The 26,381-nt window shown below is 34.7% G+C and overlaps 1 protein-coding gene across 2 annotated transcripts in view; it reads right to left on the bottom strand.

Annotated features, from left to right (window-relative positions):
* The window catches only part of srgap1a (SLIT-ROBO Rho GTPase activating protein 1a), a 247,898-nt gene that overhangs the window by 53,712 nt on the left and 167,805 nt on the right, over nucleotides 1-26,381 (bottom strand). For both annotated transcript variants that reach the window (XM_028810489.2, XM_051920184.1), the window contains 8 exons: nucleotides 21,103-21,204; nucleotides 11,879-12,076; nucleotides 11,689-11,773; nucleotides 10,818-10,845; nucleotides 8,092-8,125; nucleotides 5,647-5,707; nucleotides 3,086-3,163; nucleotides 21-155 (listed from right to left, as the gene is read on the bottom strand). In XM_028810489.2, coding sequence (XP_028666322.1) covers nucleotides 21-155; nucleotides 3,086-3,163; nucleotides 5,647-5,707; nucleotides 8,092-8,125; nucleotides 10,818-10,845; nucleotides 11,689-11,773; nucleotides 11,879-12,076; nucleotides 21,103-21,204 — 721 coding nt within the window. The remainder of the gene's footprint in view (nucleotides 1-20; nucleotides 156-3,085; nucleotides 3,164-5,646; nucleotides 5,708-8,091; nucleotides 8,126-10,817; nucleotides 10,846-11,688; nucleotides 11,774-11,878; nucleotides 12,077-21,102; nucleotides 21,205-26,381) is intronic.

Here is a 26,381-nt window from a genome sequence, read left to right on the forward strand (position 1 = left end):
AGTAATATGGTACAACTTACTGATACAAGAAATTAGGTCATTAAACCTTTCCTTGGGAAAGAGTGAGTTGTCCAGGCCTCTGAAGTATAGTTTCAGAACTCCAGCAACTGAATTAATATCGTGATTATTTTCTTCATCTGCCAAAGGATCATTCCCTAAAACAAAACAGACATATAAAAAGGCATAACTGGATTGTTTGAAAATATTTAGTAAAGGAAGACAATCTTCATCAATGTTACGTTCCAAAACCAATAGAAACATAAAAAAAAATGATTTCAGAAGCACAATATTCTCACAAATATATTTAAAAGTACAAAAGGTTTTCTTGATTTGTTTCATTTACACTAATGGAAAAAAGAAACACAACACTCATTGTTGGAATGTAATTTTAATTTTCATTCCTGTAATAAAAAGTAATAAATAATAACAGGAAAACAAAACAGTACAACAACAAAAGCAACAGTAAAGCAATCACAACTGTAAACATTAACAGTCATCTTGTAGCACTTTAGTATCTTATATGACTGCCTCTTACAGTCACCACTGCTTTACTCCTCTGCCAATAAGAGCTAGTGAGGGTCGGAAGGGGCCTGGTGAAGTTGCTGACCAATAGTAGGCTGAGGATCATGCCTACAGATGTTGAGATCCAAGACACTGCAAAAGTGCTCTGTGGGGATAAGGTCAAGAAAGAAAGAAGACCAAGGCAGCAGGTGCACACCGGCATTCACAACTTTGGACAGCTGTGACCACAGCAACTGTATGTGTCCGTCATTAATATTCTGTACCATCAGGTTATGCCGTCTCACATAAGGAATGTCATTTGCTACACAATCTTATTTTTATAAGAAAACCGTTTCAACCTGCCCTCAATGATGTGCAGCTGTATCTGGCATACATGGTGAATGTCAGCCACTATTGCACTGGTTGCACTCCAGTTGGTCAGTTTCCTGTACACAGGTTGACAACATACTTTTCTCTTCTTCTCCTTCACTCATCCTTGAAGAGCTCAAGGTGACACTGCTAACAAGTTAATCGCAAGGTCTGTCTGGCCTAAGCCAGTATTGTGCGAGCAAAGGGCCTCAGAGAGGCTACCTTTGTCAAAGACAAGCAGAAGGGGACCTTTTCCTCCTTGTTTTGTCATTAATGCAGGAATTTTGTGTGCTGGTAGTTTCAGGAGCAGCACAGGCGGCAGGTCTGATGCAATCGCTCAGATGGACTAGTTAGATGTGGGGGCCCTACTCTGGTGAGGGAAACCAGATCTTGGATGGTCTTCTGCCCTAAGTGTGGCCTTTGTCTTATTGTGATCTAAGCTTTGAATTAAGACCTTTTTAAAGGAGACATAATCAGACATTGTTCCACCTGGACCTCAGGAGTAAAAGTGCACCAAATGTCCATTTATGTGTTTGTCAGGTTGCAGAATATCACTAAACAAGTTATACTGGTGACCACAGTGTCCAAAACAAATTGACAATTTTTTGTGAATGTACAAAGCTAGTTTTCCCGTTCCAGAAATTGCTGTTTCTTCATATTTCGTTCATATTTCCATTGTATATTTTCAGAAACATGACATATTGCACAAAGAATACAAAAGGAAAAATAATTTGTAAAATACAAAGGTTATGTGAAATTTAAATTTATGATATGCTGTTATTTTGACAGGCTATTAAAATGTTTCCTTCTAAACAAGAATCAATAAGAATGGGAAGAACTTATTTTTTGTGTAGAAATGTTTGCAAAAGATACACATTTAAGTATATTTTTATTATTCTACACACTTCAGTAGAAACTTGTGAACTTTTCTCTATTTGCATTGTTTGTAAAAAACTTACTTATGACAAAAGATATTTAATAATGGAATACACGGGATTATCCATTTAAATAAGATATCACTAAATTCTATTACTAGAATTGCTTAGAAAGAGTATCTTTAGCTAAGCAAACATCAAAAAGAAATGCCTCTTTTGGCCCAAATAAATATACTTTTGTTACTCATGTCTGTTGCTCCTAAGAAAACGCTACTGCAGGTAAGTTCAATAAAAGCCATGATAATGAAAATCTAAAGTGTTAAATTAATTTAAGGATATCTATTTAAAATTTAAATTTAAATCTATTTAAAACAATCCAAGCTGAAAATGAGGTACTAACTGCTACTGCTCATATTTATGTGATGAAACATTAAGTTAAGTATTCAACCTCCAGTCTGCATTAATTTTTTGTTTTGTCATATACATAACAAAGGGAAAGAAGGAATATGGAAGTTCAAGCAAATAAAATAAGTGTTTTCATATTTTTGCCCAAGATGTTATATTCTGTCCCTTTTGATACAGCAGGAATAATGAACAAGTACACTAAATCACATTAAAACAACTTGTGATCAACCCCTGTCATGTGCCTATCATTGAGACAATATATGCAAACAGCTTTCTTGGCTCTGGCAAATCTCTGTCCTTTTGTGTGTAATCTTTAGTGTGATGCTACTTAGCAAGGCTTTAAAAGCAAACACTTAAGAGTATTTGTTACATGGCTTATCTAAGGTAAAGGAGCCCAACAGCTGAAAATCCTTAGCAGGCTGCCTCCTGGCTACACTGAGGCTTTATTGTATTACTTTCTGGTGCACACTCAAGCTTTGTGGCTCTAACTATCACAATTTGCTAGCTAAGTTCCTGCCTCTAACTTTAAGGGTGACCTTTAGTAAGCAAGTTTATCTGTCTGTGCTAAAAACAAATATGGACATAAAGAATTAGACTGTATTGTGGTCCTGTTTGTTGCCTTCTAAAAAGGTGTAACTCAAATATACAGTTATAATAAGTAAAATATACAATATTTATGAAAACAGTGCATGGTTTGAACTGTCGCATAATTTTTGCATCACTATGTCCAAAACTGATTACCCTTTTTAAGTGAATTAAACAGAAAAAAAAATGTCATACATAAAAATAATATACCCAATCTAAATGCTTCTTTGTCTTTAGTAGTATCACTTTTTAAACTCTATGTTAAATATGAACTTCACTACCTTGGACATAATACAGTAAAGTATATTATAATGTACACTACTTCTACTGCTGACAAAGAAATTACTCACCTCTCTCAAATGAATTTTTAATATCATTAACTTCTACTTGTGACCCTGAAACTCTGAAAATCCCTTGATGCTGCAAACCTAAAAATACAAACTGAAATTAAAATTGCACAGTGCTTTAATTCACAAATGAAAATGACTTCAGCCATATATGAACCTAATGAATTAGGGCAACAAATTATGGAACTTACCTGGAAATAATATTTTTTATTTTAGCTGATTTTGCTTAAACAACAAGAAAATACTGTATGCGTCCATTGATTATTATAAAAAAAAGCTGATATAACTAGATCAGAATTTGAGAATATATTTTAGTTTGTTTTGGGCATTACTTCAATTATCAAGCATAGTACAACATTCTTTTTTGTCCACAAGCAAAGTTCATCATATACTGTAGAAGTATACAGTATTTACACATCAGGTAAATATCTAAATGCAACAGGCTTCACTTATAAAGCAATTTCACGTTTATTTCCCACAAACATTCCAGCACTAATTGTTATAATTCTATATTTATTTTTCTATTTTGCCTTATACAGATCTGTCCATGAGCATACTATATTTCAGCATGAACCAGATTTCATCAGACAAGGTTATATTTTTCCAACATTTGTGTTTCTTAGCCTGCTGCAACAAAACCTTGTATATGTTAACCCAATCAAGATCCACGCCTATCGGTGGTTTAGCATCCATAACCTATTCCTGACAATATGCAATGCATTTTACTTTAAATTCTAACAAGTCATTTGGAATCACTACTGCATTCATCTGGGAGCTGAAGTTAATACAGCCCTTACATTCCTCCCTATGAGTAGAGGAAGCTTCCATTAGTGTCTTCCATCAGTGACCTAATTATGAGAAAACATGTATTGTGTGGAAAAGCCAGAAGTGCATAATATTTACTAAAGGCCTTTTGGTGGATATCATTAATTTTAACAGTGTGAGTATTGCATATTTTACATCAATGAGTGTGTGTAGGCGTAGTGCAATTATCAGAGTGGAATGTATAAAAGTTATTGTGATAGATGATCTTGAGAAAGGTAACATTTAAAATCCAAATTAACTATCACGTTGTTTCTTATTTGTTACCTTTTGTTTGACTATTTCATATATTTTCTTTTCTAAGCTTGTGGGCCTTACACTTCAGAAAGCCTGGGAAGGTAATTTCCAGTATTATTAAAGTGGAACTGCCATTGTTAGCTATCGATTAAAAAAGAAAAAAACTTCTTTTAAGACATTGTATAATTAATTTAGTTACCTTTTTTAAATAAATTGTGATCTTACCTTACTCTTTTTGCTATTAGGTACTACCTTGCAAGGGAAACATCAGATATATTGTACTTCTAATTGCTGGTATATACTGTACCTGCTATATAGTAGAGATGGTTGCTAGACACCAAAATAATTCTAAAAATACATAACAAACCTATGTCATTTCAAAAAGCCTTTTGTGTTAGGAAGTGATTTTTTAAGTGATCAGGTCAAAAACCTAATAACAATTAATAATCTCAGAAGATGGCTACACACACAATAACAAACAGCTTTCCAGCTCTTTGCAGCAAATATTGACACCTTATGTGGAAAACGGCAATGCCAGCATGGAAATCTGAGACATCCTCTGAAAGTCTCCTGTAATCATAAACTGTCACAGTTCTTGACAATTGTAGGTGGTCTGTGTGCACCCACATGTTTGCCTTGACATAATGTCATAAGATTTGGGAGCTTTCATATTCATTTGCTGATTAGTCTGGGTATATTACAATTTAAACAAAACATCACTGTAATTCATAGTAAGCTACTGTGTGTCACGATGATCCATCCTTAAACAGATATCATTTTTTTCTCAATTTCTACTATCTGTTTAACATAACCCACTATCTGTCTCCATCATTTGCATAATATTTGTGGAGATGTTTGGATATATATTTTTATTTTATAGTAAGCTGTGTTCTATTTATTGTCTCTTGTTCCTTCACCTCTAAGCTACAATGTCTCATAAAATGAGGGCCCAGCATCATTGTATTGCTGGCTTACATTTGTCCAAGAATTAAAAACAAACCAAAACTTGCTGTCTCAGCACACACTAACAAATTTTCTTTGTGATGTTGCTTATTTAAAAACGTGCGGTTGCTCTAGCTATGCACTTATCTGTGGGCATAGCAAATTGTACATTTTATCAGAGATGTGCATCAGAAAAATAATCAATACCAATACATTTATGCAGAGTAGGATCTTTATTATTTGTTGTATAAATACAACACAGTCCCCATCTGAAGATATATTAACAATACGATGCAGGTTAGATGTGGATTGATGACAAAGACTGTGGGAAAAACTCCAGTTACCCTGTGACCCTAGATGGATGGGTAGACTTTCAGGTTGGATAAGCTTTAACTTTGTCCATAGATAACAATAGGTACAAACAATGTACTGTAAATATGAATATGTTTCTTAAATTACTACCGGCAAATTCACACTTTTACCCAGAGTGCTACAATATTTTCTTACATTTGGAACTAAAATAGACACAATACATCTTAACCATTTTAAGTGGTAATACTTACCATACAGATTGATGAATCGAACACAGCTCTCAACAACCAGTGGAATAGCCTGTCCTGAATCCTTAAAAAAGTAAATATATGTTTGAATAAGCAAATGTCAAGAAGCTATATACTAAATAATCAATTATCAGTATCAATAATAATGTGACTTTAAAACAAAAAGCTTGTTAAAATTGTATTAGGTATTCTAAATGGAATGCCTGCAAACTCAACAGTATTGAAACAGGAAATGAAGCTGAGAAAAAATGATTAAATAATACCCAAATTTAATTTTTCTTACATGCCATCATTGACTCATTAATAACAATAGTGTATTTACTTTCAAAATTTGTATCCCGAAATTATTAGTTGCTTAAGAGAATTAAATTCACACTAACCTGGGAAACTTTGATATGATAGTGTGAAAGAAAATACAAGCAGTTACAGGATTGTAATAAAACATGTGGAGTTATGTATATACAAAAGGAGTACGCATTGCATCATACCAATAGATTTTGAAGAATTTTAATTAAAATAATTAAATTATATTACAGGGAGGCACAGTTGTGCTCTTGCCTGATAGATCCAGTGTCCTGATATCAAATCCCGCTTTTTAGCATTGTTCAGGTGGTGTCTGTACGCTTTCCTTGTGTCTATGTGGGGTATTTCTCTTGGTGCTCTAGTCCTGCTTACACATCCTCGAACATATTATCAACAGTTTATTTGGAGATGCAGATTAAAGCTGTGAGGGTGTCTGTATGGGTGGTCTTTTAATGGACTGATGACGTTTCCTGTGCTACACCCAGGACTGCCAAAATAGGCACCACTCCCCAGCAACTCTGAATTTGATTCTGTGAGTTTGAGGGTGTTATGTTATACAATATTATAAATTAAAGAAGAATTTTTTTTTAATTCTTGAACTAAACGGAAACTATAAATACTGTAGTTTAAAACTTCAAAAAAAATTTTTTTGAAAGTATAGTACATAAAGGGAAAATTAAAATTAAGAATAAGTAAAAAGTAAAAACTGAATAACAGAAATACTATAATTGTAACATGTAAAAACACTGTTTGTTACCACAATTGATTTATTTATTTATTTTTTTCATAAAGGAAAAGAAATGAATGTGTGGAACCCTAGGAACCCTAATCTAACTATTCTTGTGGTTCATATTCAAGCAAAATTTTTGTCATGTCTACAGATTACAGGCTTTTTGTTTTATTACAACACAATTTACTATGATCTATACCTTCTTTATCCATGGATATTTTACAATCCATTTATGCACTCATGAGCTTATGTTGAACTGTTTAAAGATTTGAAAGCTACATTGCACAACATTACTACACTTTCTGCTGCCTCACAATGCAAACAATAAGTCTCAAAGCCTCTGAACTACAGAATGCACAGTGACTTTTACAACAGAAGATGAATCCCTTTCCTTCAGCATAGACACTTAAACATACCGTCAAGGTCAAACTGCAGTTCTTTAAAATAAAAAAGTGTTTGCACATCAGTATGTACAGGGTGAAAAAGAAGTACTAGAAACATCAACAGTAGACTTTACTTAACATATAGATTTCTTTAGGATTTGTGTTTACTGTCACTGAATCTTGTAACATGAAGTGGAGAAGCACACATGTGAAATGTGATCTGCTGGTAAGTTAAAAGCATATCAATTACATTTGTAGAGACACAAGTCTAGGGTTATTACCACACAGTCTACATTCAGTTGGAGCTCACACAGAATTGAGACAATACTGTACAAAACAGTCCACAGCCAACAGTAAATTCATAAAGATTGCCTCCTAGCAATTATGGTGCCTCGTATAAATATTCTAAAAATGAAACAAACACAGCAGCTTTCCATGTGTTCATTTCAGGGTCACTCTTTATTTATCTTGACTTATGTTTACCTTTGCAAATATTTTAAGGTTTTGTATCTTACTATTATCATGGTATTTGAAAATATGTGTAAGCATTCTGAGCATTTAACTAAGGGTTGTATGCTATTCTAAAACAAACTGAACTGAACTTTACCCAAAACAAGATTTTGCTAAATCTTGGGGAAAATTAGAACTAAAGTGTGAGTGAACTACTGTACTTAATGTTATACTTTTTAATTAGGTAGCAGACAGATTGTGTAACTGTCCTTGAAATTGCTGAGCATCAAAACCAGAAATAACTCAAATGTGTCAGCGAAATGCATAGCTAGATGATTGTCTTTTACTCAGTAAGCATTGTCTCATTTTCCAGAGTGCTAGTATATATTCTCTAAGCACTTGGGAGTATTGATTCTGTGTAGTGTTGCCAGGGTGAATCTAAATCTTGTGAAAAGACATTTCTTTAATTCTGGTCAGGCTAAATTTACAGTAGTTATACCAAGGATTCTGCATGTGGTTTAAGACATTGGTAAAGCAGGATGCATTTGCAGTGTTAAAATAGCATGAAGAATTTAACTATACCTGGTGTCTTGCGTGTGAGTTCCTTCTTCCTCGGCTTGAAGCACTGGAGAATAAAAAAAGAAGGTTGAGAAAAATACAGTAGTTACATTTCATAAGAATGTTATACACATATTTATTTTTTTTACGTTAAGATTAAGGTCTCTATAGACCAAAACTGTAGATGTATTTAACCACTACCCATCTCTGTTAGCAAACAAGAAAATGAATCAACACATTTTTGCTGATCTCCATTATGCAAAGGTTTAAATTTATTTGTACAAATTATTATCTTATTTCCATTTGAAAAAAATAAGGACAGAAGTTATCTTAAAAGCCTATATTTCCAGCCTACAGTGTGTAATGTGTTTATTCTTCAACAAGGAGCAAAGCCCAGGGCAAATTAGAAAATGATCATCTGCATTACACAAGAATACAGCAAAACACCTTAACTGTAACTGAAGTAAATTATTCTAAATATCCACTAAATAGTTAATGTAGTCTATGTGCATGACTGAATAAAATACTCCTGTACTATAAAGGGCGAAGGGTTAATTTAAGATATTATAAGCATTAAAAACAGCAATTGCAAGATTAAAAATGTACCCTCTTCTACATAAATCATTCTTCATTTTCGATTAAAGTGTTCCAAAAATACAGCTCATTATTACGTGAGTGCCCTTAAAAGTCTAAGGAAATAGTTTACTATGACAATCTAGTAAGGACAAGAGCAGCAAACCAAAATAGATTAGTCAGTAAAAAATTAAATTGCTTTGTCAAAATACAGCAGATATATGTGACTCTTTTCAAATTAACATTTACAGCTGTTTTAACAAACATAATCTCCTCACTGGTAAGGAAGAAAATGAAATCCTCTAGTTCTTTCAAATTAGCAGATAACTCATCTTTATACTCTCATTAGAGTGTGCTGTACTCTTTTTTAAGCATTTTATTGATTATAAAATCAAATAACATTCCATACAAGCAAGTCAAGTTTAACAACACTAGGTTAGAAACAAATCAACCCCTACTTTTTAAAATTTCATGTACACACCCTCTGTATCTATACTATAAATAGGCAAGGGGCTGTAACTGCCACTACATTAATATGGTTTTCTGAACAATGCAGTAGAAAATCATTCAGTTCTTCATAGTTGTGTAAGATAAAAGATACATGCTACAAAATGATGTCAAAATGCAGCTTTTATGATAAGTTTATTAGTTTTTATGATATGTTTTAACTAGCAGATTAGACTAAAAAGTTTTAAAAGGCTAAGGTAAACACAGATTTAATGCTTCTGCTTGTAAATAATACTAAGGAACATTCCAACAAAATTCCTGTTCTAGTGTACAGAATTAGTACAATTTGAGCCCAAGTAAGTGCTGCACCAGTGTTTTTTTTGCATATTTTATTTTACAAAACATGTAAAGTGACAAGAAAAATGTTGCTATATGAAAATGCTGTCAGTCAGATTTAGCACATCACTTCCCCTGTCCTGCAAAGCACACTTTACACAACTCATTTTAAATCTACCTTTAAAAATAACCGGAATGTCATTTAAAGTGCACAAGTAAACCAGAGAATCTGGAGAAAAAAAATGAACAGCGCTGAAGCCTCTAAGCTCCAAATCATGGGTTCATATTCTGGCCTGAGCGCTGTCAGTGATTCATTTACATGCTATCTTCAAAATGGAATAAGTTTTATATTGATACTCTGGTTTTTACTACATTCCAAATACTTGGAGGCTATATTGATTGTGGGTGTGCAACTAAGCATCCCTGCCATCTCCAGAATTGGAGCTCCATACACCCGACACAGACAGATGCAGGACACAGTTTTTCTGTGGGAAATGCTTCCCAAATTGTTTTCTACCTGCTCAGCACAGTTCACAAGCACAAATACCACAATACACAGCACTTTCTTTTCTTTCTTTCCCTTCCTTCCGCCTCCACTCCTCCCAACAATCTTTATTTCCCTTCCTCCTGACTCTGGCTCCCCAAATAGAGTGAAGCAGCTCCTTTTAAAAAGCACTTGGAAAAGCTCCAGCTGTCCTATAACCTGCTTCTGGCGGCACTTCCAGGTCTGGTGGAAGTGCTGCAATATAGGGCACAGAAATTCCTGCAACACCCCATGGCGGCGCCCACAGAACCCAACCATAACAGGACTAGATGAATAAAGGGAGCATCAAATAAAAAATGCCTGCTCTTATAATGGGGTTTCCACACACTGCATTTCCTTGTCTTGAAGCTTCAGTGGCTGAAGCACTGAATCAACAGAAAATTAAGAACTGAAACACTTAAAAAATTCTTCCCCTCTCTTTCCATTCTCTCTCTCTCTCTCCTTCCCAAGAATTCGCCAGAGGCTTGGCCCTAACTAGCCCCCACATTCTGAGCCTTTGTCCTTTTTAAGCCGCCCCATTCAAACTCTTCTGGCAGGGTAGAGTTTCTAATGCCCAAAGGCTGTTTCCAGTACAATCTGCCCTAGTATGCCTGTTCCTGAAAACCTTTTCTTAACTGTTAAAACATGTCTACAGATGCATACTTAAAGATGAAAACAAACATGATTAACATCTTATGTAACAAAAGAAAATTGGATTTGATTCACTGATGCCTAAACACAAAGATATTTATGACACTTTCTGTATAATAAGTTAGGAAACACTAGTAAATTAGGTACCACAAACACACAGATTCTACTAATCTGCCTAGGCATGTTTTAAAAAGTGATGTACAAAAAAAAGTATTAGTACCTGGTTGTCATATATTCTGCTCTATGACCTATGAAAATGGAAAAAAAGATAATCTGGCAGTCAACATAAGTTCTTATCCAAGAGAATTTTTTTACAGGTTTAAAAGCAAAATGTTACTTTATCATTGTTTGACATACTAAGTGCTTTTTATATATGTATTGCTAAGATTAAACAAAATCCTTCAAACAGTGAATTCTCTTTAATAAAATATGATTATACAAACACATCTCAAGAATGTTGCATGACAATACAAAAAAGTATTTAGAGTGCACAAGTAAACCAGAGAATCTGTGAGAAATGTGAATTTCCCCTTATGATCAATAAAGTATCTATCTATCTATCTATCTATCTATCTATCTATCTATGATATACTGTAGGTACTAGATAATTAAATGTTGTCAAAAATGATTCTGCCATACATGTCTTATGTATAAGTCATGTCATTTTCTAGCATGCTTAATCCAGACCAGGGTTGTGGGGTTGCTGGAGCCTAACCCAGTTAGCATAGGGTGCAGGGCATGAACAAGTCTTTGACAGGGCACAAGTTTATCGCAGGGCAAACACACACACAGCCAAACACACACTAGGGCCAATATTGTGTTTGCTAGCTTACAGTATGTATAAGTGTGTGTTTTAAATCTTTTTGTCTCAAGGGTATACACAATACTATATGCAAAGCCTTAAACTAACTATGGAAAGATTACTGCACCAAAACATGTTTTATGCGTATATATATAGTAGTAGAAGTCAGACATTTTACTGCCCCTTATTATCAGCAAAACAAAGGAGCTGACTGTGTACTAAAATTGATCACTATAGATACTCACATACATGAACACATGCTTTATTATCTACAAATAAAGATACTTACCTTCTCCAAGTGTTCTTTTTAATAAGTCATGCTTTGCTTGCAGTTTTGTGATGAGATTGCTCCCTTCAAGAAATTCTCTAAATTTCTAAAATTAAAGCATTTTGATTTTATAATTAAAAACAAGATAAAATAAATCATACAATTAGAATATAGTAAGCTGCGAGAATCCTTTAAGAGTTGTTGAACACACCATGAAATAAAACTGCTCCGTCTCTTGCTGGTTAGCTCTTCTCTTTGCAATGCTAGGTTTGCTGAGGTATGTTTCAGATACTGTTGATTTAACAGACTCAGTGGAACGACTATGTTGAAAACATTCAGAGACATCATAGTCTTCAATGGTCACCATGTCTTGTATTGTCTGAAGAGTTGCTTCTGTGGTTTTCTTGATCTTCAAAACAGAAAATCAAAACAAAACTGTAACATTGCCATTAAAGAATCTTCTGTAATCTAAAATGGTTTTATAGAACATTTTAAGCACAGAATTGGACTTCATTACTAAAAGAGACATTGCAAGGAAGATATTGTTCAGATTTTGAGGAGTTTTTTAATGATCACTTTTGGAGTATATTCAGAGTTGTGTAGATTCTTTGGGCTTACAGACTGCTTTCTCACACAGTAATTTAGTCACGTGTAAAAAATAAAATGATATATTGATGAATACAAGGTACAAAATAAGTAAACTTCAGAATGCTGATTATTTTTTTCTTTTTTGTTTTAACTATACAACCTCTACCCACCCACTTCAAAATTTTGTCCAGGCTTTCTATAAAACTATGTTTGCACAACAACCTTGACACCAAAATGGGTGCTTCATTGTCCTTTTGCCAGGAATGTGCTGGCAAAAGTATAAAAATGAAAATGCTTTGATTATTGAATGAGTGAAACCTTGACCTTCATACTGTAAGGGCTCAGACTGAAGCCTTTGTGGGTCACTCTTTATCACAAGTCAAATCCAAACCCATTTTATTTCCCACCCACCACATTTGGTAGACAGTTATCAGTTTTCTATATTACAATATGGTGGCAGCTTTGCACCTAAATAATGCATGCATTAAAATGTGATCAAGTTAGGAAACATTTTTTTATTATTTAAGTTGGTTTATTAATCACATTTATGATCTAAGGAACTGTGCCTGCAAAACGCCATTGCCAAAAAGAAAAATATGCTCATGCTGTTTATGTACAAGGTGTTCAGTCCATAGCATAGTATTTTGCTGAAGCAGGAACCCCCTGGAAGTAAATTCAAGTATCATTAACAGCAAAAAGAAAACTCAGGTTAGCGTGTTCTATCCTTTTTTTGCACCAACCTCTTCCTTAGTTAATCAGTATTTCTTCTATTTTTATATTTATCTTAAGCCTTGGATATCACAGATATCATTTTAAGCTTGTGATAAATCCAACATAAATACTGAGCATACTGAACCGATAATATTTTCAATCTGGGTTTTCAAAGCTCTTAATTACATTTAATATTTACCTGACAACCAGAACTTCTAAATGTCCTGTCAAGAGATAGCTTTCCCGTTTAAAAAAAGAATTAAAAATGCATTGAGCTCTTCATTGTGGCTAAATAAAGACTTTCTCTCACTGTGATATGTTTTTACTGACTGCTTAGACTTCCTGTTTAATTGTTTTGGTTATAGCAACAAACATTCCACTTAATATGAGCCAATAATAAAATAAGATAAATCATATATGGATGATTTATTTTCATCTCATGTTTCTTTTGTTTAGGTATATTCTATATGGTTTGTAAAAGGCCCCGAGCTCTGCTTATAGTTTCTTGTAATGTCCTAGTTATCATCCTGAAATAATCCATCCACCTTATTTTCAGAATCTGCTCAATTGAATTTTAGGATCCCAGAATGCTGGCACCTACCATGGCAGCATAAGGAAGCAGCTTTGGGAAATGACAGAAAAATTTAGATATATCAATTTCACCAAACCCATACATTTTTAGGATATGGAAAGAAAATGGCAATTTGGAGATAAAAAGCCATGTAGACATACAGCATTGTATATGAAAATTCCATATAGGGACTGAAATGAAACCCAGAACTATGAAGCAGTGAGGCAGTAGAGATAACAACTGCTCCAATATGTACAGTAGTGAAAAAACACAATATTTATAAAAAATTAGAAACAAAATTATATGCTACCTTTAAATTGTGATGTAAACATGTCAGTTATATTAATATTCTGACTATCATGATATAACAACCTGATAAAATGTATAGATGAAGTAATAAACTGCACTGAAATACCAATTGCAATTAAAAAAAATTAAAACCTACATTTTTCACAATGTATTAATTTGTTTGCAACTTTTATATTTACATGAGTCAGCTGAGTCTATGTACAAGCTGCTTTGGATGTGAAAGTAAGAATTTCACTATACTTTGAACAAGTGGAAGATCTACTACTACTGTTACTACTAATGGTAACAGATGAGAAGGAATATTTTATTTGAAACATGTGAAGAAAATGCACTTTATATGTCTGTTGTTTCATGCAAGCAGCACAGATACAGCACACAGTTACAGTTTAATGCTCCTGATACTTTTCTTCTGCATCTTGAATTTTCTTTGACATTCCATGTGTTAAAGTTATAATATTGTGCACTGTGTGCACAATTATTAGGCAAGTGAGTATTTTGACCATATCATAATTTACATGCATATATTCCATCTTCAAGCTGTATATACTTGAATGCTTATTTAATTTAAGCATATTAGGTGATATGTATTTGTGTAATGAGGGAGGGTGTGGCCTAAGGAGACCAACACCCTATATCAAGGTGTGCATAATTGTTAGGCAGCTGCTTTTCCCTAGGCAAAATGGGCCAAAAAAGAGATTTAACTGACTCTGAAAAGTCAAAAATTGTAAAAAGTATTTCAGAGGAATGCAGCACTCTCCAAATTGCTAAGATATTGGGGCATGATCATAGAACCATCAAGCGTTTTGTTGCAAATAGTCAACAGGTTCGCAAGAAACGTGTTGAGAAAAAAGGACGCAAATTAACTGCCACAGATTTGAGAAGAATCAAACGTGAAGCAACCAGGAATCCATTATCCTCTAGTGTTGTCATATTCCAGAACTGCAACCTACCTGTAGTGCCTAGAAGTAATAATAATAATAATACATTTTATTTATATAGCGCCTTTCTCATGCTCAAGGCACTTACAGAATATAAGAAAAAACAGTAGGGTATACAGTATATAGCGTTGTACAAACCAGATAAATAAATAAAGAAGATTATGACAGTGAATTCAGAGAAAAAGCCTTCAACATAAGCCAGACAACATAATTGATGGTCTAGCACACACACATACAGGTTACATGAGCATCTTGACAGAGAAGTAAACTGAAAGAAGGGTAATAAAGTCAAGTAGAGCTATAAGCCTTCCTGAACAGATGAGTTTTGAGTTGTTTTTTAAAAGAATTCATGGAGTCAGCTGACCTGATTAATTTCGGTAGGTCATTCCAGAGTCTGGGCGCTATACAGCTGAAGGCCCTGTCACCCATGGAGTGTAGATTAGTGTGGGGCACAACAAGACTGCCAGAATCAGAGGACCTTAGTGGGCGGGCAGGCACACATTGATGGAGAAGGTCACTGATGTAGTTTGGCGCAAGGTTATTTAAGGCTTTGTAGATTATTAGTAGGATTTTATATTTGATTCTGTAAGACACAGAGCCAGTGAAGACGGAGCACGATGGGTGTGATGTGCTCGCTGCTGCTGGTTCGAGTAAGGACTCTTGCAGCTGAGTTTTGAATAAGCTGGAGCTGTGATAGAAGATTAGAAGGGGCACCTGCCAGTAGGGAATTACAATAATCGATGCGGGATGTGATAAAAGCATGGACAAGTTTCTCAGCATTAGAGAAAGAGAAGAAGGAGCAAACACTGGATATGTTACGGAGGTGAAAGTAAGAAAGTTTCTTAATGTGATTTATGTGGGCAGAATAAGAGAGGGAGGAATCAAAAATGACACCAAGATTCTTTGCAGTAGAGGCAGGTCTGATGAGATCACCGCCAAGATGGATTGGGAAGGAGCTCATTTTATTAAGTTGCATTTTAAGTACAAGGTGTTCAGTGCTCAGAGACATGGCCAAGGTAACCCGACCACCACTGAACAAGACACATAAACTGAAACGTCAAGACTGGGCCAAGGAGTATTTGAAGACAGATTTTTCAAAGGTCTTATGGACTGATGAGATGAGAGTGACACTTGATGGACCAGATGGATGGGCCCGTGGCTGGATCAGTAACGGGCAGAGAGCTCCATTTCGACTCAGACGCCAGCAAGGTGGAGGTGGGGTACTGGTATGGGCTGGTATTATTAAAGATGAGCTAGTTGGACCTTTTCGGGTTGAAGATGGACTCAAATTCATCTCCCAAACCTACTGCCAGTTTTTAGAAGACACTTTCTTCAAGCAGTGGTACAGGAAAAAGTCAGCAAGGCCTTACAGATGACAAAATAATGACATGGCCCCCTTTCTCACCTGTCCTAAACCCTATTGAGAACTTGTGGGCCCTTCTTAAACAAGTGATTTACAGGGAAGGAAAACAGTACACATCTCTGAACAGTGTCTGGGAGGCTGTGGTTGCTGCTGCACAAAAAGTTGATCCGCAACAGATCAAGAAACTAGCAGATTCCATGAATGGAAAGCTTATTGCTGTTACTGAAAAGAAGGGTGGCTATATTGGTCACTGATTTTTTTTTTCATGCCAGAAATGTTTATTTGGAAATTATGTGTTGTTTGTTTATTATTCTCACTTTAACAGATGAAAATAAACAAGGGAGATCGGGAAAATGTAAGTTTTTGATTTAGTTGCATAATAATTCTGCACACTAATAGCTGCCTAATAATTGTGCGCACACGTCTATTCCCCTGATAATGTTCACACTCACATTTCCTTTGCATAACATTCAGGTTTCAGGTTTATTAACATTTTAGATTGACTGATGGCACTGTATTTGTTTCATATTAAAATTAATCCCAAAAATACAACTTGCCTAATAATTGTGCACACAGTATAATGTACCAAATGTGCACAATTTAAACACAGTGGTTTATTTTGCCTGATAATTTATATCAGCAGGACTTACTGTATATATAATATCTTTTGGCAGGTACGCTGGAAGACTTCTTAACATGTTGAGTATAATACTTGTACACAAAGTAGAAGTAACAGGTAATGCTTATTATGGAAGTGAAAGTGATAGTTTTGCAAAGTTCAGAAAATATGTGGCAACCATTGTATCAAGGCTGACACTTCCTGGCTGTAGCCATTATTTTACTTGGTTATCACTTGAATTAGAAACCAGCAAATAAAGACAGTGAGTGTGCCTTCTATGCAAATGGGAATACTGAAGGTAATATCCAGAAGCATGTTTACTATTTTATTTGTTTAAAAGCAAATAAATCCTTACTAGTATGGAAAGCTATCCAACATTTTCATATTTTCTGAAATCATTTAATCCAGTTTTAAGGTCACAAAGAGCAGGAGCCTGCCTTAGAAGCACAGGACACAAGATATGAACAGAACCTGTATGGGACTGCAGCCAACATTTATTTGCAAGTCTTTAGGATGTGGAAATAAAAAAAAATTATCAATAGAAAAACCAATGTACACAGGAGATGAATGCACTAACTCCACACAGTGTTGACTTAATAAATGCATGTAAATATTAAAATGTAGGCACACTTAATATATTTGTTAATGCAGTAAAACAAAGTTTTAATAAAAAGAATTGTTGTTTCTGTGTTTATCTACAGCATCTTAATGTTAACCCTCTACATCTGATCAACAAAATACCGTATGCTGAAATGTTAAACCTGGTACAATAGTTTAAATCATCAGTAAAACATCATTCATTCTACTGGATGAAAATACAGACAGCGTAGAAAGGTTGTTCAATTAGTCAAAACCTCTCTAGACACCCTTCACTACATATGGAGTGGCAAAGCTCAGCAGATTATAAACTTTATATTGTGGAATAAATACTAACCATCAAGGAATAGTGGTCTAGAGGGAAATCTGTATGATGCATACCTAATGAAAAACAGGAAGAATATCCTTGACAGACACTAGTCTCTCTCCTTCTTTCTTTCTGCATTTATATTCTCAACTACCGTATATTACTAAAAGTAAACTTTTTTCATTTAGAATAAATAGAAACTGCATAGAAAGTTGAAGTCCAAACTACAGAGCTAACAAACCACTAATTTTTATACCCTGATTTTAGTAAAGTCCAGCACTAATTAAAAATGTATTGTTACACTGAAAACAGCTCACAGTCTTTATTTTCAAGTGAACACCACATATAGTATACATTATACTGATTCTGTTTTTTTTCAAATGCTGAAATTCTACTTTACTTAATTTGTGTTTTTACATTACAATGATTACAGGTATTAATACAGTCACAATCACTTATTATTATTTACTACTGTACTCAACAGCTACAAGACAAAAAACACCATACAATATAATAAATAGCCAGTTATATTATTAGAAATTATTAGAAATTAACATGAGCTCTTATAACCAACACTTTTTCCCTAGAGCCCACAGGAAAGGAATATAGAATACAGAATCAAGGAAATAAATTACTGGTGTGTTTCTCAAATCAGGTCCACTAAGAAAAGCACAGCAAGAGTGATAAAGCGATATATATTATAATAAGTAGCCAGTTATGTTAGGACCTTGACTAGTAATAGATGTAAGTGTAAGCTCTTATAACCAATATTTTTATCCCACGAGCCTAAAGGAGGCAAACAGAATACAGAATTAAGGAAACAACTTATGTGTTTTATTTTAACTCACGTCTACAAAGAAAAGCATAGCTAAATTGTAAAAAGTGTTCAACAACATGTCGGTACATGTAATTCATTACATCGGAGGCTCAAAAATACATGTCAAAGCACAATATGTACACAGTTTTATAAACTTTCAATACAAACACAAGCTGCTTGAATTGCAACAAATTGTATGTACAGGTAGGAACGTGACACTGTGTGTGTGTGTACTAGTGTGCTTGTGGAATGTCTGAAGTTATTACATCATTTATTACAAGGGCTTGAGAGTACTGAATAGCATCTCAATAAATACCCTTGCCAGCTGCAACATGCAAACCACACATGGTTACTTTCAGGCATCAAAATCTCTTATTCCTGGTGAATTACATTAATTTGGGTTAAGAATTGAAACAGAAGTGAAAATATTCTACTTTAGTTTAATGAAATTTCATTTACAGTATGTTTTATAAAAGTAGTTCTAATAGTTAATTATGCTATAAATTAATTTCAGTTTCATTTGGCTTTCTAGATCAGGCCTGTTCGATTAAAAATTATTTTGGGCCAGATTTTCAAACCATGAAATTTTGCTGGGCCAGTCATTTTCAGTGGCTAGTATGCAGCAGGTAATAACACATTTTAAACCAACACAAATTAATGTATGGATAAACAAGTAATGTTTATTCATTGTTTCCCTTTTAAATTTGGCCACATCTAACACAGGCACATCAAAAACTGCATAAAAAACAATAAAAAAGGCTTTAATTGAATAGAATCTGAGGTAATAGCAATACTTTTTTTTCCACTTTCAAAATAAAAAATAAACATTTTGGTCACATCTGACCCAGACACATCTCAAAGTGCATAACTCATAAAAGTGCATAGTATTAGCAATAACATTTGATTACTTTTCGAAATAAAATAAATATTTTGGTCATATATGACTCAGGCACATTAGAAAGTGCATTTAATAGAACATTAAAAGAACATTTGTTCCTTGTTAAAGTTGCTGTTACAATAAAATTACAGAAGGATGAGCTTTTCTTTACAAAACAATTGGTCACAAAGGAGGAACCAACCATGGATGTGGTGCCCGTATATCTCAAAACACACTCATGTATACACCAATAAACGCTCCAAGCTAAACTACACATCTTTAGGAAAATAGAAGGAAAGCCCATAGGCACAAGGAAAGAATGCACAAGCTTCGAAAACACTGTAGACAGTTCAGGATTTCAACCAAATCTACCGGAGCTGTGGGGAATGCATTAACCACTAGTACACAGTATAAATTGTAACATTTAGAAAACTGTTTTCTGGAATTTTCTGATAACATATTACAAATTATACAACCCCCTCTACAGGAGGAGGTTATAGCTTTGCAACAACACAGTAACTTTGGATTGTGCCCCCTCATCATGCAACCTAGCCCTGGCACTAGGGTGATACCGATGGAGACAGGCTTGTGTTCTCAATATGTTGACACAGGGTCTGAACAGACCACATGTAAAAGGCAACCATATCACCAAAAAGACTCAAAAGACATTAATGACACCCATGAGGAAATGGACAAAACTCATACAAACCGTCTCCCTCCCCAGCACCTTCAATTTTTGATGATGTAATCGAGGGAAACTACTAGTTGACCTAACATAGTGTTGTGGTCACTCAGGTGCAGACAAAATATATAATTATAGGACTTGTAGTGCCCTGAAAAAAGCTGATGTGAAGAAGCACACAACTTGAAGGCAGCAAAGTACTCAAATCTTGCAGAAGAATGCTGTCAAAAAAAGGTAGCATGAGAGAATATTTGCAGCAGAAGATGGGTGCTGGGACTTCATAGAAAAATCTGTGTGGCACTTACTCTGTAGTCTAACAGCAAGCCAGACGGACATGACAAATGTAATGAGTGATTGTGTGAACAGGCAGAAAAATCATCAAACTGGTTGTGATTGAGAAAAGAGGTACTAACCCAGTTGCCATCTGTCAGCATGTACTGTCTGATCAGCACACCAAAAGAGTCAATGACTGGTGGTGCACAGCTGAGGAGGCTGGTGAATAGGCAGCTCTAAGTTGTATTTTATAACATAACTAAGAAAAATACAATTCACCTCACCCAGGAACAACATAAAAAAATAAAACATTAGCGTGCAATAAAACACAAAACTGTATGTAATAAAAGATAATACCACAATGTACAATATTTTACAAACATGCTTGCTTATTCACACAAAACACCACTTTTGTATCTACAAATGCATATATTATATATACAAATGCATTTGTACCTACTGTGTGTTAATTCATTTTGTTGGCATCTAGGTAACAGAACTAAAAGCATGTTTCTTCACTTTAGATACAAACTGTTTTCCTGCATAGTTAAAATGATAATACACTATGTGTATTTTTTTATTCAATATACAGTACATTACATTTGCTTTCACTAAAATAATAATGATTGTAGTGTACCTCTAATCTTTCGTGTACCCGTTGGAAAATGAATAGAGTATACAACAAACAAGAAACGATTAAGACATAGTGTTAAATTACTGTGCACCAGGGTAAATGGCTATACATTTATAGTTATATCAATATGATTTCACTAGGGTACAGACCTCTTCATTCTCAATTTTCAGTGTTGTCAATCGAGATTGCAGCTGCTGGAATCTTAATATAAGCTCTGCTTGGAGAGGCTGTTGGGCACTGACTTGACAAACCTAACAAAAAAAAAAACAAATAAGAGTAACAATCACCTTTAACAATCATGACATATTTAAGCAGCATAAATACAATAAATCCACATAACACACAAATCCACAAATACACATAAATCTGGGATCATATAAATTATTAAAGAGGCTGACAGTGTCTTCTAAACAGAAGCATAAAACTTCTAAAATACTGCTAAAGGCATGACAACTAACACACCTGGCCTAGTTAGGCAATAAAAAGCAAGTCAACAATATGTCTTATACAGGTCAATACTAACCATCAACATAAATTACGCTCATTTCAGAAATGCAGGTTTACTCTGTCTTTTTGTATTGCTTCAAAATGACTGGAAATCCAAAGAGCTTCAATAATGTAGTGATTAAATACTGTCTTTGATACCTGAACTGCAAGATACATTTATTTAGTACAGGGGTCGGCAACCCGCGGCTCTGGAGCCACATGCGGCTCTTCAGCCTCCTTGTAGTGGCTCCCTTTGGCCTTGACAAAAAAAAAACCATGAAAATGAATAATGGCAATTTCTTAATTTAACTTGTATTTATATACATGTTTATTTAAGACTACTACTGTTATACATTTTAACATCTAATTTAGAGAGTTTAATTCTGCGTGGACAGCAGCATTTGCCTTCACCGCCAACGACGCTGGCTTACCGGTGTGCTTAATATGTGGCGATAAATTATCGAACAACAAAAAATGTAACGTTGAAATACATTTTCGAAACAAGCACTCAGCATTCAAAATACCCAAGTGAAGATGAGCGAAAGAGAGCAATTTCGGAACTGCAACGGAAAGCTGAACAGAGCAAACATACTTTCAAAAAGTGGATCACTTCTACACAGTCAACTACAGCTGCTGGTTTTGTGGCAGCTCAACAGATCGTAAGGAGGGGTAAGCCGTTCACAGATGGAGAATACATGAAAAAATCGTTCATAAAAATATCAGAGCATCTATTCTCCGACTTTAAAAACAAACGGGAAATTGTTCAGAAAATGCAAGCTGCATTTAGAGAAAGGTTCAGTGAGTATGGAACGGAAAAAAACACTCTCTCCTTCCCTGTCACACCCCTGGACATCGACCCATCCCTGCTGAACACATCCGCATTCACAGGAGTGAGTAAGTAAGCCCGATCTAGAAATTGAACTGGACGACATAGCAGATAAAGATTAATGGGTGTCCAAGTTCAAATGCCTGACAGCGGATCTTGAAGAAGTCACCCGTCAGAAGGCTACTCTCGCTAAAGAGCACAAATGGAGTGATATTGAAAACCTCCCCAAACCCGACAAATTTGTTTTCGACACGTGGAGTGCCATTCCCGAAACGTGTATGAACAGGAAAAAAATATGCATTTGGAGTCCTGTCCATCTTTGGCTCAACATACTTATGTGAGCAAGTTTTCTCAAGCATGAACTTCATAAAGTCCAAATATCGCTCCTGCCTCACACATGAGAGCCTGCAGTCCTGTGTGAAGGTCAAAGTCACATTGTACAGCCCCGACATAGAGATGATCAGCAGCGAACTTCATGAACAGAAGTCACATTAAACAGGTGAGAACAATAGCATTTAATATGCTATTATTTTTCAGAAAAAAAAACACATTCATTTCGGACCAGGAGCTGATGTAGGTTTTTTTGTATGTTCAGGTGCTTCAGTTGATTCAGCACACTGAAATGGAATTTAATGTTTACTTTTTTAAAGCTGCTAAGCTACAGCTAAATGTTTTATTTATATTAAAGTGGGCTAGTTTTTATTTTAATTTTACACAGGTATAGGAAGGACCCAAATAGGCCTGCATAGTTCAGTTTAATTTATTTCAAAGTAGGCCTACACATGCACACTGCACTTCTGTTTGTTGTATTCCGTGGTTGTAACAAGTAAAATCTAAAAAAAGATTAAAACTTTTAAAAGTTTATAAGCTGTGTTATGTTTTGCGGCTCCAGACTATTTTTCTTTGGAGGAAGGGGGGGCAAAATGGCTCTTTTCATAGTGAAGGTTGCAGACCCCTGATTTAGTATGTAGATTGTGCAAATGTAGGTCAGAGATATGCAGTGGTTGGTTATCTTCATATCAGATGCAAAACGAATTGCATATTGAAGTCTCATTATAATAGTATACTATATCCATAATCGAGCAACTACTGTTGGCATTGATTATTGAAAGTTATAAAAAACAAAGTATGTTACAAGATATTTGTAATGTCAAGCTTTATCCTAAATCATACTGGTACTATATTTACTGTGAAGAATGAATATTCAGCATGTACTAGAAATATACATTTTCACTACATGTAAACCATCTTTTACACATATTCTATGCCAAGTTTATACAACTGACAATGACATAATCCTGCTGTAGTCTTGATATATTAGCTGCGGCATCTAGTCTTCCAGATGCACATCCATGGATAATCACTCTTTTGTTTTCCTTCTGTAGGGTTTCATTGTGATTTCATAATGATGTATCCTTTTTGGTTCTAATGCATTTTTCTTGGGCCAGTTTTAACTGAGTGTATTATAACTGGAATTTATAATTGTATATGCCTGCACAGGTGTCCCAAGCGTAAAAGAGTACAACAATCACTCATGATGTATAGTTGATATGCACTGAAACTGCACCTTGGGACTTGTTCTCAGTTTCGTTATATAACATTATGAGTAAGGTTAAGTATAGGGCAAGATGAGTACTGAGCTTTGAAATGCAGATGCCTGAGAAAAAAAAAAAAAAGAGGACAGCAAGCACAAAATAGAAGAAGAGGCAGGATTAAACAGTGGATAGAAGAAGCATTCCTGTATATGGAAAGGGTAGGTAGAAATACAAAACACAGTAAGAACTCAGACCAATAGAGATTTACTGCTAATGTAAAGTGCCTCTATAAATAAAATACATTATTATTATTATTATTATAAGACATAATCAATAACTGGAAAGAGGGTTGTTGGGTATAATAAGAAATGTTAAGTTAGAATGACGCATTATATATCTAAGACAACTGATTTTTCCTGGTTGCACAGAGAGTGAGGCACAAGCATTTTTTACAGGTTAAATATTGAAAATTTAATTTAGGTTTTAAAATCTCTCCACTTAGCTGTTATTCTAGACATCAATATTTGAAATGGACTAGAAAACCTGCCTGTAAGGCAAGGGGCATAATCACATTCTTTCATGAGATTATGAGAACTCCAGCAATATTTCACATGGAGATATGGCAAGAGGTTTTCAAGGTCTATGTGCTGTTGCTTGGATTAGCCATGCAGTCTTGATGAAGTTTCACGTGTAGTTGTGCATTCAATTGCTCCATTTGTCACACAGAAAGAGAGATAGCAGATAATTATTCTAATAGTTACTGGTATAATTTCAGAAGTATATACCTTAAGGTTATGAAAAGGCATTAAAGACTGTGAGCAACTTTTTGACTAATAAAGAAAAAATTGACAAATCATAAATGATATCATTGAAGCAACTGGAGCATCATGTTTGTATATCTCAATGTGTTTAACAGTAGGTTTAACATTCCTTTTCCTTCTATTTATCATACACAATTGTCAATGGAAATATAACAACACACAAAGTCTCAGAAGTATAATCTTCATTTTTGACCATATACTGTATTATGATAAAAATAAAGATTATCTGATGCAAAAGCCAAATCACACATTAGTATTATAACATTTTTTAAAACATACACATTCAGAATTTAATAGGCTCTATTTCAGTAATTTTTAACTGAATTAGGCTATTGTATTTTGTTGAAATACCTCATAACCATTCTAAGTAACATTACATTCACATCTATAACACTGAATTTTTGAACATTTTAGCATTTGCCACACTAACTTTGCAGTTAAGTGTAAAGTGATCAATTAGAAACGTTTCTCATCCTTTCCTTCATACTTCTGAACAGATTTATTTCATCTCCTTAGGATGACAATCACTGAATAGGCAGCAACTTTGGTAGGACTTTTTGCATAATTATGACATAATAATTTGCAGCTAGAAAACAACCCTATCACACAATAAAAAAGAAAAACCTCACTGCATTGGTCTACACTGTAATTAATATTGCCTATAATGATAGCTTAGAACTGTAATTAATATTGTGACACTTTTGTGAGACAAAAATCACATACTATTAGAGTAGAAATGTCATGTATCATTTAAAGTACATCACATTTTGTACTCTCAGATTGAGAATCTGAAATACATTAAATTAGTATTTTCCTCAGTAAACTACAAAGATTTGTACACCATGTCAGATTATGTAGAAAAGGTCAAAACCCTCCAAGAATTGGCACAAAAAAAGACTTTTTATCTGCAAGTGTAAATGTGCTCAGATACTACCTCAATAAATTGTTGATGGGTTCAAACAGTGTGGGAAATTAATAGATTTCCTACTTTAAGATAACCTATGGCAAAATACACCTTCGAAAAATAAAGTTTAAAACTTAAAGACAAAGATATTTCTAAGCAAGCCAAGAAACTGATTATAACAACAGGGACAACACCTTTTAAAAATTATTAAAAATCTATTGGAGCTCAGTGTAGTTCACTGTATAGAATGGAGGGAAAGCTAAGCTAGTTCTAGTTCTGTATATCCCTATAAAATTGTCAGGACCAATTGAGACTAAAGTAGACTTTTCTGTCCCAAATTCTAAGTGTAAATCCCATACTTTATGACAGGAATATTAGGTCCTAGCTGGAGTGAAGTATGGTAATGGCAGCACCATATAATGGTGATGCTTTACAGCTGCACTAACTGGTGCACCAGTCAGAAGTGATGACAAGAATCACAGGGAACAAAACAGAGACATACACAGTGGGGCACCTGCAACCTTCCAACGTCTGGTGGATAAAGTGCTGTGTCCTCATAACTCATATACTGCTGCCTACAAGGATGACATGGTCATCTGTTCCAACACATGGGAGGAACACCTACAGCAGGTCCAAGCGGTGTTATGAGCACTAGGTGAGACATGACTTCGAATCAATCCAAAGAACAAAGCAAAACATTTTGGCTACCTGGTGGGCTGGGGTACCGTGAAGCCACAGTCTTCCAAAATTGATGCCATATTGAAATGCGGCAGATCAAAGTCTTTCTCGGCTTAGTGGGCTGCTATCACCAGTTCATACCCTGGTTTTCTGAGAGAGGGGCGCCCATGACTGCTTT

Source organism: Erpetoichthys calabaricus, chromosome 1, assembly GCF_900747795.2.
Source record: "Erpetoichthys calabaricus chromosome 1, fErpCal1.3, whole genome shotgun sequence".
In the NCBI taxonomy this organism is placed as follows: Eukaryota; Metazoa; Chordata; class Cladistia; order Polypteriformes; family Polypteridae; genus Erpetoichthys; species Erpetoichthys calabaricus.